We start from the raw sequence: 13,193 nt of genomic DNA on the forward strand, positions 1-13,193 counted from the left end.
GCACGGTTGTGCTTTCGCGAGAGGCTCTTTCGAAAAGGAAAAAAAAGCGTTTTCTGTTTTTTTTTCTTTCGCGAGAGGCACGGTTTTGCTTCCGCCAGAGGCACGATTGTGCTTTCGCGAGAGGCACGGGCGTGCCTCTTTCCGAAAAGGAAAAAAACGCGTTTTCTGTTTTTTTTTCTTTCATGAGAGGCACGATTTTGTTTCCGCGAGAGGCACGGTTGTGATTTCGTCGGAGGCACGGGCGTGCCTCTTTCGGAAAGGGAAAAAAACCCATGTTCCCGGTTCGGTTTTTTCGTCGGGTTTTTTCGTCCGGTTTTTTTATGAAAAAAAAGTTCGTCAAAATCTATCAACATGGGATCTACTTTTGAAGATCTCAACGCGAGGAATCCAATAGCGAAAACGGTTCGAGATTTGGACGTACGGTTTAAGAGATAAAACATTTTTAATAAACGGATCTACGAAAAAAGGAGAAACTCCCAGGTTGCGACAAATGACGCACGCACATGCAGCGCGCCACTTATCACAACTTGGGAAAGTTGGAGTGATCTCCGCAAGGAATACTTTTTAATTAGTGATTTCGAAAAAACAATAGTCCTACTTCAAAAACGGAAATGGAAATTAGGCAGTTGGGGTTGGGCCACGGAGGCCACAGGACGGAACGAGAGGCCGTGGCGCGCCGCGGCCTTATCCGCACCGCACCACACCTTGACGTCCCGCCACGCCGACCGCGCAATGGGCCACCAATGGCCACCACCGCCGCCGCCGCTCTCTCCTGCTCCTGCTCCCGGTCTCCCTCCCCTTCCTCCACGCTCCTCCTCCGGCGAACCGTCTCAGACTTCCACCGCCGACCTGCCCATGCCGGCGTCCGCCGACCCCGCCTCGCCCCCTTGCACGGTGAGACCGGCTGAGACCATTGCCCCGCCGTCATCTCTCTGCTTATGCACTCCACGTACGTATGATCCTATTTCTTCCGAGTTCTGACCGCGTTCGTGCTGGGTGACCGGGGCAGTGGTGGATGACTCCAAGGAGGTGGAGACGAGGTCGGAGACAGACAGGCTGGTGGACGGCCTGAACTTCGGGGAGCTGTGCAACGACTTCGAGTGCATAAGCAGCCCGTACGTGGAGTCCACGGCCAGGCAGATCGCCAGGGACATCCTCGAGATCCGCCAGGACAACCGCGCCCTCAGCTGCTACGCCGTCGCCGTCAAATACAAGGTGCGTGCCCTCTGCAGGCTGCAGCTCCCAGCTGTCGATTCAGCTTGTATGATGACCATTTTTCCGCCAATAGAAGTTTTATCGATCAGAGTTCATCTCTAGCTTCGGCATATTAAGATGTACACAACCAAAGCAGGTGCGAAAGTAAAAAAAAAATGGAATGGAAAACAAGGAAGTGCCTATCTGTAGAGGGAATCGGCATTAAGCTCAATGACTACTAGCTCTAGGCAAAGGCATGCTGCCATGGCCATATCTCAATACTCCATCTTGAGAAGCATAGACTTGTGTACATGAGTTCATATCCCACATGGGTGAAGAAATGCTTGTTCTGTTAAATAACACATCATTTCTGGGTAGCCACAATGCCAACAAAATACTGCCACGATAAACAGCAATAAGAGCACACTAGGGCCCAGGGGTAGGATTTCATCGCTGCTCATCTTCATCTGAGAGGTGAACATTTTTGAGCCCGTTAAGTAGCCCATGCAACCTACTCCCTCCGTTCAGAATTACTTGTAGAAATGAATGTATCTAGACGTATTTTAGTTCTAAATACATCTATTTTCGAGACAAGTAATTCCGAACGGAGGGAGTACCAACTTTGTCCAATTAGGTTGCTCCTGAGCAAGATATTAGGAGGAGAGGTGCTAAGGACCTCACAATGGTGTTAACGGAACGGTGCTCTCCTTGGCCATCTAGTGGTGGCGCCAGGATTGGGCCAGGCCCCAGGCCACCTTCAAGCTCTGTCTCCACTCCAGGCCAAGGCATGCTGCCATGGCCATATCTTAATCCTCCATCTTGAGAAGCATAGACTTGTGTACATGAGTTCATATCCCACATGGGTGAAGAAATGCTCGTTTTGTCAAATAACACATCATTTCTGGGTAGCAACAATGCCAACAAAATACTGCCACGACAAAATACAACAACGTCCGCGGTGCTACGTGTTTTTCTACCTTGAGGTTGCGTTCTTTCTCGAGGTCATGTTCCATAAAAAGAATTGTTACATCCACAATGTTATGCACCATCCCATCAATCTGCCTGTCAACTTTGCCACTTTCAATTAGGATGACAAGCATGTAGGCAACTGTGTTAAAACTTAAAAAGACGGGAGACTCAGCTACCACCTTGGAGTTTGGTGAAGAATGTCAACATCATGGTCAACCCAAGCACACCACCTTGGAGAGAAAAAGACAATTTGACTTCATCATAAACTTTCTCGAAATCAATTGTAAAATTGACTCAATTTCAAAAAAAGAAGTAAAATTGACTCCACTCATCTTATTCCGCTGTAGGTTATGCATAGTCTCATGACATGAAAGCCCCTTCCGGATGTCCCTCCCTTGCATAAATGTCATTTGTGTATGCCGAACCACATGGTCCACCACACGATTAATCCGGTTATTAGTAACATTAGTAAAAAAAAGCTTACATTTAATAAGCAGATATACCGATCTTGTGCAATGAACTGATGACCAATAAACATACAAGTATACGATCCTATGAGCAATGACCTTATATTTCTGTAAAATTCTTCTTTCTAGCTAGTGAACATGAATGTTAAGGTGTTGTTCAGAACGTTTGCTGCGAATAAAGTTCGTGTTTGAATTCCCAACATGCCAAAGTATGCAAAACTGAGAAGACTGATGTGTCCATGCCTCAATAGATGCACTTCCAGTGCATGAATGGGATACTTGCAGAGTTCAGGTTACACGCATATATCATATCATTAGGGTGACATGCTGCTTTCTTCTTTCAGGATCCTCTCAGGTCATTTGTGGGGCGTGAGAAGTACAAGAGGCCATTGTGGATCACCGAGGCCCTGGAAAAACCTACGGTGGTAAGGATTGATCGAGCTTCATGCCATTACTTATTCCACTCATATATGTTCACCACAAACAACTGTTGGTTTAATTACGCATGTCGATGAACGCAAAATCAGTCCCTGGAATTGCATGGAATCACACACTCCATGAAACTTCCCACACGGTACATCATTCATTGGTACCCGTTTCAAGCATGATGCCATCTAATCAACACTCTGGTTACTGCGTCAGACAGTCCAGGAAATGTCAATGCAATCCACAAGCACTCTGACCATCAAGTGGACGCTGAGGGGGAAACCCAAGAACGCCTTCTTTGCGGCCGCGGGAGGGGAGCTGGTCGTCCGCGTCGACTCGCAGTTTGTCCTGAACCAGATCAGCGGGCAGGTGTTGGAGCACTTCGAGTCTTGGGACCTCTCCGCGTCGTCCCCTCTCGCGCAGACCTACTTCTGGTTTTCCAGGAGGGTTTACTCCACCGTGGAGGCCGGCAAGGACACGATCGAGGCTGCCAAGGGCGTGGTGTCGCGGCTGAACAAAGACGACAATCTGGAGGTCTATCCCGACCCCCTGGGAGATCCCACTAAGGTACTACATGATCCTTTTATGATCTGCATGCTGATTTCACGAGAAGTGAAGTTTGGTTATGCCGATTACTGACGGCTGTTATTTTCTGACGTTCATGATGCAGTTTTTTACAAGGCCGGATGATCTGAACCAGGACGTGGTTCAGATTGGGCTCTTCCTGGCCGTCCTCTACTTCATTGTACAGTTCCTGAAAACGACTCTGTGATGATGACTGTAATAGCTACGGCTCGTGACTGAATTCTCTGGAATAAGGTTGTCTGTATATACGTACCCGTGTATCGATGTCTAACATACTCATATAGCACGCATGCCCACGCAGGCATGAGTTTTTGAGACTAGTCACTTGATGGTCACTATGTTGCCATTGATCACTTGGTTGGTAGTGATTTCAGTGGCCAGGGTTGGGCACGGCCGAGCAAACACTTGGAAGTTGTGGTCGCAACGAAGGAGCATCAGCCTCTGGCTCGCCCAAGCTCACCAGCCACGCAGTTGCTGCCGCTGCTCGACCTATCCGTGACAGTGAGGTTGCTGCCGCTCCGCTACCGTCCGCAGTGGCTACATGTTTTTCTACCTTGCGTCGCGATCGTAGCCGCACGTCGCAGGATCTCTGGCGTCTCCCGGTAAAATATCTCCGGCCGGAACTTTCCATTGCTTCTCTGAAGAAGCTAGCGGAGCCACAGACATTGCCATCCAAGCTAGATTTTGTGCAAGCTGTATAGGTTTGCTGGCGAGACAGGTAGAATTCGCACAACGTGGCGCACGCGCGCGGTACAATCGCGATCTATACTTCTGCTAGAGAGAGAGGCCAGTGTTTTTCTCTCGTCTGATACTGATTCTTTTGGAGATGCTGGTTACTTTGTTCACTGGGGAGTGCAGAGCTGCCCTGAATTACGCTGCATCATGAAAGTGCCTTTTTTTTGGAGGAAGCATCTGAAAGTAATTGAAGCAGAACGTACTAGATGAAGACAAAGCAGGCGTCGTAACTTTACTCGTTTCAGTCAGAAATTGAAGGAGAAGCATCTAAGATGCTGATTCCATGTACTCCTAATATCCATCGTGATACCTCAGGAGTCATCAACTAGTCACGGTACACACATGTGGCGACGACCTGTGGCCGTGTGTGGGCTCATAAGGTCCGTAGCCCACAAGTCGCCGGTGCAAGTGTCATATACAGATGTCACACACGCTGTCCGTGGAACAGATGGAACAAGGAAACCGAGCAGGGCACCACACGATCAGATCTTCCGGTTAGCCAAAACACCCTCGGTGCTCACAAGTACAGGATCCAGCGTCACCACAAAACCGCAGGAACTTCCGAGGGCAGCCACGTCCATTCTCAGAAGAAACCATCTCTGCTCGATAGCCGATATATACCACCAAGCAACCGGGATTTCCCCTCAAGCTCACCCACTCATCTGCTGCCGCTGCTTCAGAGAAAACACCGCTCTGCACACCACCAATTCACACCACCCGTTGGGGGCGTTACCTTCCAAAACTCCTGCAGCTAATGGCGTTACGCCTCTCCGTCTCCTCGCCGCAGAGCACGGCCTCCTCGCCGGCCATCTCCTCATGCCGCCCCGCCGCCTGCGGCCGCTTCCTGGCCTGCGTGGCGGCTTCTCAGAAGAGGAGCCTGATGGCGGTGTCTGCCTCTGATGGGAGAGGAGTGGCTCCGGTGAAATCCGGCGGCTTGGAGACAGCCACGACGGGAGCCGGCGAGGTGGAAGCGCCCACAGCGGCGGTGGCGGTGACCGGGCAGGTCACGGAGGTCTGCAAGGACACCTTCTGGCCAATTGTCAAGGCAGCAGGGGAGAAGCCCGTCGTCCTCGACATGTACACCCAATGGTACTGTGCAAGCCCCATGCATTTCTCCGTTTCAGCCCTTCTTCACTGATGAACTACTGTCTCAATCTCACATATTCCTGACATACAAGCTAGGCCAGATTATTTAGAGATGCATGGGTATTGTTATAATCAAGACCAGATGTCATCCCGCAGCAGAGTGATGAAACTTCCTTGTCTGCAGGTGCGGCCCTTGCAAAGTTATGGCACCAAAATTCCAGGAGATGTCTGAGAAGGACCACGACGTCGTGTTCCTCAAGCTTGATTGCAATCAAGACAACAGGGTATGTTAGAAACTGGAACCATCTTGCTGTCTCATGTGTATCTTGTATTTTGTTTGAATATATCATGGTAAGCTTCTTGGTGCTTGTCAATTGTAGCCTCTTGCAAAGGAGCTTGGCATAAGGGTTGTACCAACATTCAAGATTTTCAAGGATGGGAAGGTTGCAAAGGAGGTCACTGGTGCGAAGATTGATGAATTAGCGCGTGCGATTGAGGAAGTGAAGTCAAGCTGAGCAATTCCCTGGAAAGAAATGCAGCAGTTAGCATGCTATCACTAGTGTACACTATGGGATGAAAACAGCCTTTGTGGAAGTGGATAATCACCGTGGAGAAAAACAGTTATTATAGTTCTTCTGCTTATGATGATTTACCAATCGTTCTGGACAATATACACCCATCCATGTGGAGTTTATGCTGTAAATAGTCATTTCAATCTTTCTGAAAATACGGTTGCTTCCTGATCTCACTAATTTGCAGGCATACCAAGCATGTTTTGCAAATCATATTAAAAAAATCTTGTTCTTACAGATGTAGGCATCGTGACACTGAGCTAAGATTGCTTTACTCAATTCATTCCTATTATACCATGTAACCATAGCTTAAATATCTATAAAGTGTCTCATAACTTCAAATATTAGCCATTGGATATGCTCTATCAAACGGTTGAGATGGCAATCCGAACATTATCATCTGTTGAATAAAGTTTTCAACTCATAAGATTTTGCACGTTGCCTTCTAACTGAACCCCAACTCTATCATCTGATGTGTTCTAGAAACATCTTTCGCCATGCTTATCTGATTCTCTAATAAAATAAGAGACTAAGAACAATCTGGATTCTAGAGGGGTAAGAACCAAGTTGGGATAGAGTTGGATCTTGCCAATATGATTCCAGGAAAGGAAATAAATGTCAGAGTGTATTTTTCCATGCTGTTATATATCTAAATGGAGTGCAAAGCAGGTACATTTTACTAGTTTTGTTAAAAAAATACATATCTAAGATGCAGAGCTTAAACTGCTTGTGGAGGTTACAAACTTATTATAGAAAAGTAACTCTGAATACCTACGCAAATCAATATAAATTAACCATGGTGAGTTCCAAGTATAAAATGAGCTGTGAAGAAATGAAGGTACCTTGCTAGCATCCCAACTTAGTTGCAGTCTTGATAGTTCAATTAGCCATGTTTTCTGCCTCAGCCTGCACCGATTTAACATATAGCAAACAGAAATGTTTGTGGTGCTTTTCAGCTCCTCAAAAGACATCTTGCCTTGCTCCCTCTGCTGATCCTAAAACCAACTAGACCCTGGCTGTTTGAAGGGTAATTTTGTTTTCATCAGCGACCGAACTCTTTCTGCCTCCTCCCATTGTCCTCTCCCAGCATATATACTCGACAGCAGTATATAGTTCCCAGTATTTCGAGGTTCCAACTCAAAAAGCTTATTTGCAACAACTTCAGCAATCTCAGCATTGTCGTGCGTCTTGCACGCACTAAGCAGGGCACCAAGAGCACCTGGATGGGGCCCCATCGGCATTGTTTGGACCATCTCAAAAGCCTCCTCAAGCCTCCCTGCACGACCAAGCATGTCGACAACACAGGCATAGTGATCTGCCCGACGGTTCATCCCATACTCATGCACCATTGCTTCCCAATAGCCCAACCCTCTATCAACAAGCCCTGCATGGCTGCACGCAGTAAGCACTCCGACGAAAGTGATCGGATCAGGTCTAACTGCCTGAGCTTGCATCCGTTCAAACACTTGAAGTGCCAGCTTTGCGTGCCCATGAGTCGCCAGCCCACTAATAAGTGCAGTGTAAGGGTATGCATCCGGATGTTCAATCTCCCTAAAAGCATTGAGAGCCTGCTCGACATTCCCGCACTTGGCATGCATATCTACCAGTGCTGTAAGCACCTTCTCATTCCTTTCAATCCTCTTCCTGTCAACATAGGTTCCAACCCACCCAGCTAACACTGTGCTGCCTATCTGGGAAGCAGAGGAGATAACTCCGACCATGGTGGCTGCATCTGGCTCAATCCCAGCAGCCTCTAGTCCCCTAAACAACGCAAGTGACTCCTTAGGCTGCCCACATTGAGCATACCCATTTATCATCGCTGTCCATGTCACAAGATTCTTCCCTGGCATTTTATCGAACAGCTCCCGCGCGCTCTGCATCGACCCGCTTTTGCAGTATCCAATAATCAACACAGACCAGGAGGCGGAATCTCTGGTAGGCATTTCATCAAAAACCCGGTGAGCAGAGGCAAAGTCACCGGCATTGACGTAGACGACCACCATGGCGTTCCAGGAGACCTGGGTTCTGGAGGGCATGGAGGTGAAGAGTGACTCGGCGGCGGCCACAGAGGCGAGTCGGGCGTGTGTGCAGAGGAGAGAGTTGAACGAGACGGCGTCAGGCACCGGGATGTCGGCGAGCGCGGCGTGCGCGGCAGGGAGGTCGTCGCACTTGGCGTAGAGGGCGACGAGAGCGTTAGCGACGGGGAGGCAGGTGGGGGCGAGCGCGAGGCGGAGCGCGACGGAGTGCAGGGACGCGCCGAGCCGGAGGAGGCCGAGGGACGCGGCGGCGTTGAGCGCGAAGGGGACGGTGAAGTGGTCGGGGGAGACGGGCAGGCGCGACATGAGGAGGAGCAGGCGCAGCGCGGCGTGAGGGCGCGGCTTGGACAGGCTGCGGATGGCATGGTTGAGGAGCGAGCGGATGACGGGTGGAGGGGTGTCGGCGTGCGCGCGGATGAGGCGCGCGTGGACGGCGGCCGCCGGCGGGGGCGGGTGGTCGGAGGCGAGGACGCGGGAGAGGTGGTCGAGGCGTGGATTGCGGTTTGGTCGGGCCGCCATAGTAGCTAAGGAACTGTTCGGGCTGGGGGCATGTTATGCACTGTGCTGTGCGGTTTTCAACTTGCAGATTGGGCTTTGTTAGTACTCCTGGGCTGAGTATGACGGTCGAGTCGGACAAGTTCGTCCGAGCAAAATTACCATGGCTTGCCAGGGACACGGATTTTGTGAATATGGTTCCACACACATCCCTTATCAATAGTAAAAAATACTATAAAAATATAAAAAAATCTGAATATTTTTTGTGATATGCATAGTCGACCGGTATATTCGCATATGAAGTTTCACGAAGAAATGACATCCTTGACATTCTGCATAAAAATGACAAAATGGAAGCTATATTAAAAACATTGTTGATGAATAGTAAGGGCCGAATTGTATTTTCTTCACTGAGAATATCACGGATGTCAGTAATTCATGAAACTTCACACTTGAGTAGAATGGTGAACCAAGTTTGATACCTAAAATTTTATATTTTTTAAAATTTTCTAGTATTTTTTTTTGAATTTACTATTCACGTGGGTGCGTGTGGAACCATGTTCACCTTTGTATTTTCGGGCTTGCCAACCCTTAAAAAAATTGCTTGCCAAATAACGGAGCTCTCATCCCTAAAAAAATAACGGAGCTCTAAGAAAAGCAAATTTATTCTGAACGCGGTTGTTCTAATCCTGAGCTCATATGAGCTCAGGCAAACAGTAAAAAAAATTAGTGAAACTTTGACAAATGTTTTCATAGCTTGCAAAATTTCATCACCGCCCGCTCGCATAAGAGGTAGTACCGCTCCCTTGAGCGGTAGTACCACCCGTCCGCGCAAGCGGTAGTACCGCTCTCTTGAGCGGTAGTACCGCCCGCTGCGGGCTGAGAATGGGGATAATGGTTGGATTTTTTCCCCACCTATAAAAGGGTTTCTTCTTCCCCATTGGGAATTATCCTTCAAGCTCGTGTTTGGCCCCCATTGTTGACCTTCTTCGAGCTTACTATCTCTCAATCCCTCCATGGATTCTTGCTAGTTTTGGGGGGGGAAAGAGAGAGGAGATATAGATCCACATTTCCACCAATCACTTTCTCCTCTATGTGAGGGGAACCCCTTGAATCTAGATCTTGGAGTTCTTGGTGTTCTCCTTCTTGTTCTTCCTCTCTTTTTCCTCCATAGCATTCATTGCTTTGGTGGGATTTGAGAGTGAGGGACTTGGATACTCCGTGTGCCCTTGCCATTGCATTAGTTGCATTGGTTTGAGTTCTCCATGATGATACGTGGAAGTTACAAGTTGAGAAGCTTATTACTCTTGGGTGCTTGGTACCCTTTAGCTTGTTCCTCTTGGGTGCTTGGGCGCCCTAGACGGTTGGTGGTACTTCGGAGCTCAATCATTATGGTGTAAAGCTCCGGACAAGCGGCGGGGTCTCCAATTAGGTTGTGGAGATCGCCCCGAGCAATTTGACGGGTACCGATGACCGCCCCCAAGGGTTGCCAAAGTGTACGGGTTCGGTGACCGCCCCCAAGGGTTGCCATTTGTACGGGTTCGGTGACCGCCGTCAAGGGTCCCTTAGTGGAATCACGACATCTTGCATTGTGCGAGGGTGTGAAGAGATTACGGTGGCCCTAGTGGCTTCTTGGGGAGCATTGTGCCTCCACACCGCTTCAAACAGAGATTAGCATCTACACGGGTGTGAACTTCGGGATACATCTGTTGGAGATATGCCCTAGAGGCAATTATGTATGATGATATTTCCTGTGTTAATGAATAAAGATAGTCCTTGGACATTATCAATGATGTGTATTAGCAAGTACGTGACTTGTTTGTGGGACTATGCATTGTATGATGACTGACCTAAAAGGTCCCTAGTCGAAAGGGCTGTGTGGACGCGCAGCCGACTAGACTAGCATATGACACGGTCGATGGCTTGGTCTCACTAGACATGGAGCATTGGATGCTAACCGGATAATATGGACTTGGAAAGGTCTGGTCGGATTCGACGTAGTCGGATCTGAGTCGAGATAAGGTCCGAGTCGGACAGACCCAACTATGAGATGCTGCGATATGTCATCTGTGAGTCTCTAGTACAACATACGTTCTATGTCCTAAGACCTGAGCTGACGCATGTGCTTGGGATGGTGACAAACCTGCTTTGGGCCGACCAAACGCTACTCCGTAACTGGGTAGTTACAAAGGTGGGTCTCAGGCTTGTCCAGACCCATGCTGCGAGACATGGTCGAGCAAGATGGGATTTGCCCCTCCGATTAGGAGAGATATACTCTGGGCCCCTCGTGTGATCCGACCAGGATAAGCATGGCCATGCGACAAGGATTATGAGATAATCTGGATGGTGGTCGGCATCACTGGAGGAGAAAGAGGTCGGGCTATTACAAGGATGACAATCTCGCCTTGAGCCCGACAACATATATCGTGTGGCAAAGGGAACAGAAGTGTGACATGTTATACAGGTTCGCCTAACCAGCTTCATAGTCTGCTTGGTGTTCGGCATGCCTTGCTAGAGGCCGCTACCAATCATGCAGTTCGGAGGTGATCCGAACTGCGACCAAGCCGATTTGAACCTAAGGGGTCGCGCGCTTAAGGGAAGGAACCTACGAGGTCGGATCCGAGGACACTGGTCGGATGTGATCCGACCTGTATTCGGATTGTGACCGAGTAGAGTTGTGGGCTTTAGGGTCCATGTGAGGCCCAAGTGTTGAGCCCGCGATGGACGCCTATATAAAGTGGAGGTGCGACACACTCATGCGGTTGATCGCTTCAGCGCTTTCACTAGGGTTTGCATGTGTTGTGAATAGACACCTCCACTCACTGCCGGTTGTGTGATCGGACCTAGCAGTCTGCCGCACGACATTCCTCCTGCACGCGCGGATACCGTTAGAGGTGGTGCACTTGCGCCGCTCCTGCGAACCTGTACGTGGGAATCGACGACCGGCTGTTCGAGGGAGATCGGACAAGGAGGAGACGAACCACACGAATGTGCTGCCCCAACTCTTCTTCCGCGGCATGGTACTGCGCGTCTAGTGGTAACGATCTGTGATCCATCTCCCGTAGCATGTTCTTGGTTGTTCTGCACGTAGGATTTTTTTTAAATTGGCAGTCGACGCACCCTACTGTAGATCCCAACAGTGGTATGAGATCCTCTGCTATAGGATTTGGATTCAGATCGTATGCATATTAGATATGTGGAGGCGGCAGATGAGATCTGTTGTCGTTGATGAGATCGGTTGTGTGCACGGTTGATGAGATCAACTGCACATGGGTATCGATGAGGCTATGTTTTCTGATGATCGGAGTCGATGAGGTCGTGACACAACCTGCCCCTACCGGTCGGTATCCGCCATCGGGACCGCCGTGTGCGTAGCGCCTTGTATTTCGTACACGACCACTCAAACCGGTAGAATGTGAGTGACTCTGTTTTGCAGGTTTGATGTGAATAGTATGGCTCATGTGTATGTGATGCATGTGTGTAATTTATACATGGCCCGCGTCTCATGTTTGTCAGCCGGCAGGAGCCAAAGTGTTGTCATTATATTGTATAATGACCTGCGTGTCGACTTGTGACTCTATGTAAAATTCATTGCTAGTTGTAGTAGTTGGATAATAGAGATCAGGTTGGTGGCTTGGCGTCTTGGCATGACAAACAAGATGGAGTTCCTAGATGGTCATCGGAGTCGGAGCCGACCTGGAAGAACATCCATGAAGGAGCCATACTATTTCACAATATGTGTTTATTTGTGATTGTTATGCTTCTTTGTTTCTATGCATGTCAGAATGGTAGAAAGATCCCTCATGAATATCAAGTAAATTGCCATTCCCGATGTTGCACCTTCGCACGTCAAGTACGTCTAGTAGTGGGCTCATAAAATTGGGGTGCTGCTGGGTGTCCTTGAACTGAAGGGTTCGTGTCAGACACGAACATGCACTGCATCAGGTTAACTTGACAAGGCTATCAAAACGGTTTTGGGCCTTGTGGCAAAGAAGGTTGGGAGCCAGGGTATAAGGTACCTTCCCGACCGACAGGAGTCGTATAGAGATACAATTAGCAAGGAGTTGCTTACCGGATAGGTATGTTGGCTAGTAGTGATGCTAAAGCTCACTAGTCGCATGTGCTAGTCGGATCCTGAATCACTGAGAGTTTGCGGAGGGATGCTGACTTCAGTGGGAGTATTTCTGTTTAGGCTAGAATTACTCTACATAAACACATTTCTTAGTGATTGCATATTTTCTGTTGTAGATCATGGCACCACCTGCTCAACCCAACTTTGCATTGAAATCAATTCTGGAAAAGGATAAACTGAATGGAACAAACTTTACCACCTGTATAGAAATCTAAGAATTGTTCTCAAGCACAATAAAAAGGAACATGTTCTAGAGGATCCACTTCCATAGGAACCTGCCGATAATGATAATGCCACAACTAAGAATGCCTACCAGAAACCCGTTGATGAATCAACAGAAATCAGCTGTCTGATGCTAGCTTGTATGGAGCCCGATTTGCAACAGCATTTCGAAAATGTTAAGGTTTACGATATGATCGAGAGTCTCAAGAGCATGTTTCAGACACAGGCTAGGACGAAAGGTTCAACATCTGGCGATCCTTGATGGATTGCAAGC

At 48.6% G+C, this 13,193-nt stretch overlaps 3 protein-coding genes across 3 annotated transcripts; 2 read left to right on the top strand and 1 right to left on the bottom strand.

Annotated features, from left to right (window-relative positions):
* The first annotated feature begins 725 nt into the window (after window positions 1–725).
* Window positions 726–3,965, top strand: LOC119278059. The gene is made up of 5 exons (XM_037559416.1): window positions 726–894; window positions 1,010–1,215; window positions 2,975–3,055; window positions 3,273–3,623; window positions 3,727–3,965. Exons 1-5 carry the CDS (start codon window positions 744–746, stop codon window positions 3,826–3,828), a joined length of 891 nt encoding a protein of 296 aa, XP_037415313.1. The 5' UTR covers window positions 726–743; the 3' UTR covers window positions 3,829–3,965.
* A 1,046-nt stretch (window positions 3,966–5,011) lies between these two features.
* LOC119278060 (thioredoxin F, chloroplastic-like) lies at window positions 5,012–6,214 on the top strand. The gene is made up of 3 exons (XM_037559417.1): window positions 5,012–5,465; window positions 5,647–5,746; window positions 5,843–6,214. The coding sequence occupies exons 1-3, from the start codon at window positions 5,131–5,133 to the stop codon at window positions 5,975–5,977; spliced, it is 570 nt and encodes a 189-aa protein (XP_037415314.1). The 5' UTR covers window positions 5,012–5,130; the 3' UTR covers window positions 5,978–6,214.
* Window positions 6,215–6,881: 667 nt separating this feature from the next.
* LOC119281945 (putative pentatricopeptide repeat-containing protein At5g37570) lies at window positions 6,882–8,589 on the bottom strand. The gene has a single exon (XM_037562336.1). The coding sequence runs from the start codon at window positions 8,587–8,589 to the stop codon at window positions 7,030–7,032; it is 1,560 nt and encodes a 519-aa protein (XP_037418233.1). The 3' UTR covers window positions 6,882–7,029.
* Window positions 8,590–13,193: the final 4,604 nt, after the last annotated feature.

Source organism: Triticum dicoccoides, chromosome 3B, assembly GCF_002162155.2.
Source record: "Triticum dicoccoides isolate Atlit2015 ecotype Zavitan chromosome 3B, WEW_v2.0, whole genome shotgun sequence".
NCBI lineage: Eukaryota > Viridiplantae > Streptophyta > Magnoliopsida > Poales > Poaceae > Triticum > Triticum dicoccoides.

Bases quoted from the DNA above. Each gene is read 5' to 3' on its own strand.
- LOC119278059 (XM_037559416.1), top strand. From the start codon at position 744: ATGGCCACCACCGCCGCCGCCGCTCTCTCCTGCTCCTGCTCCCGGTCT. The intron at 895-1,009 runs GTGAGACCGGCT...TGACCGGGGCAG, and splicing joins CCGCCTCGCCCCCTTGCACG to TGGTGGATGACTCCAAGGAG. The intron at 3,624-3,726 runs GTACTACATGAT...TTCATGATGCAG, and splicing joins CCCTGGGAGATCCCACTAAG to TTTTTTACAAGGCCGGATGA.
- LOC119278060 (XM_037559417.1), top strand. From the start codon at position 5,131: ATGGCGTTACGCCTCTCCGTCTCCTCGCCGCAGAGCACGGCCTCCTCG. The intron at 5,466-5,646 runs GTACTGTGCAAG...CCTTGTCTGCAG, and splicing joins CTCGACATGTACACCCAATG to GTGCGGCCCTTGCAAAGTTA. The intron at 5,747-5,842 runs GTATGTTAGAAA...TGTCAATTGTAG, and splicing joins ATTGCAATCAAGACAACAGG to CCTCTTGCAAAGGAGCTTGG.
- LOC119281945 (XM_037562336.1), bottom strand. From the start codon at position 8,589: ATGGCGGCCCGACCAAACCGCAATCCACGCCTCGACCACCTCTCCCGC.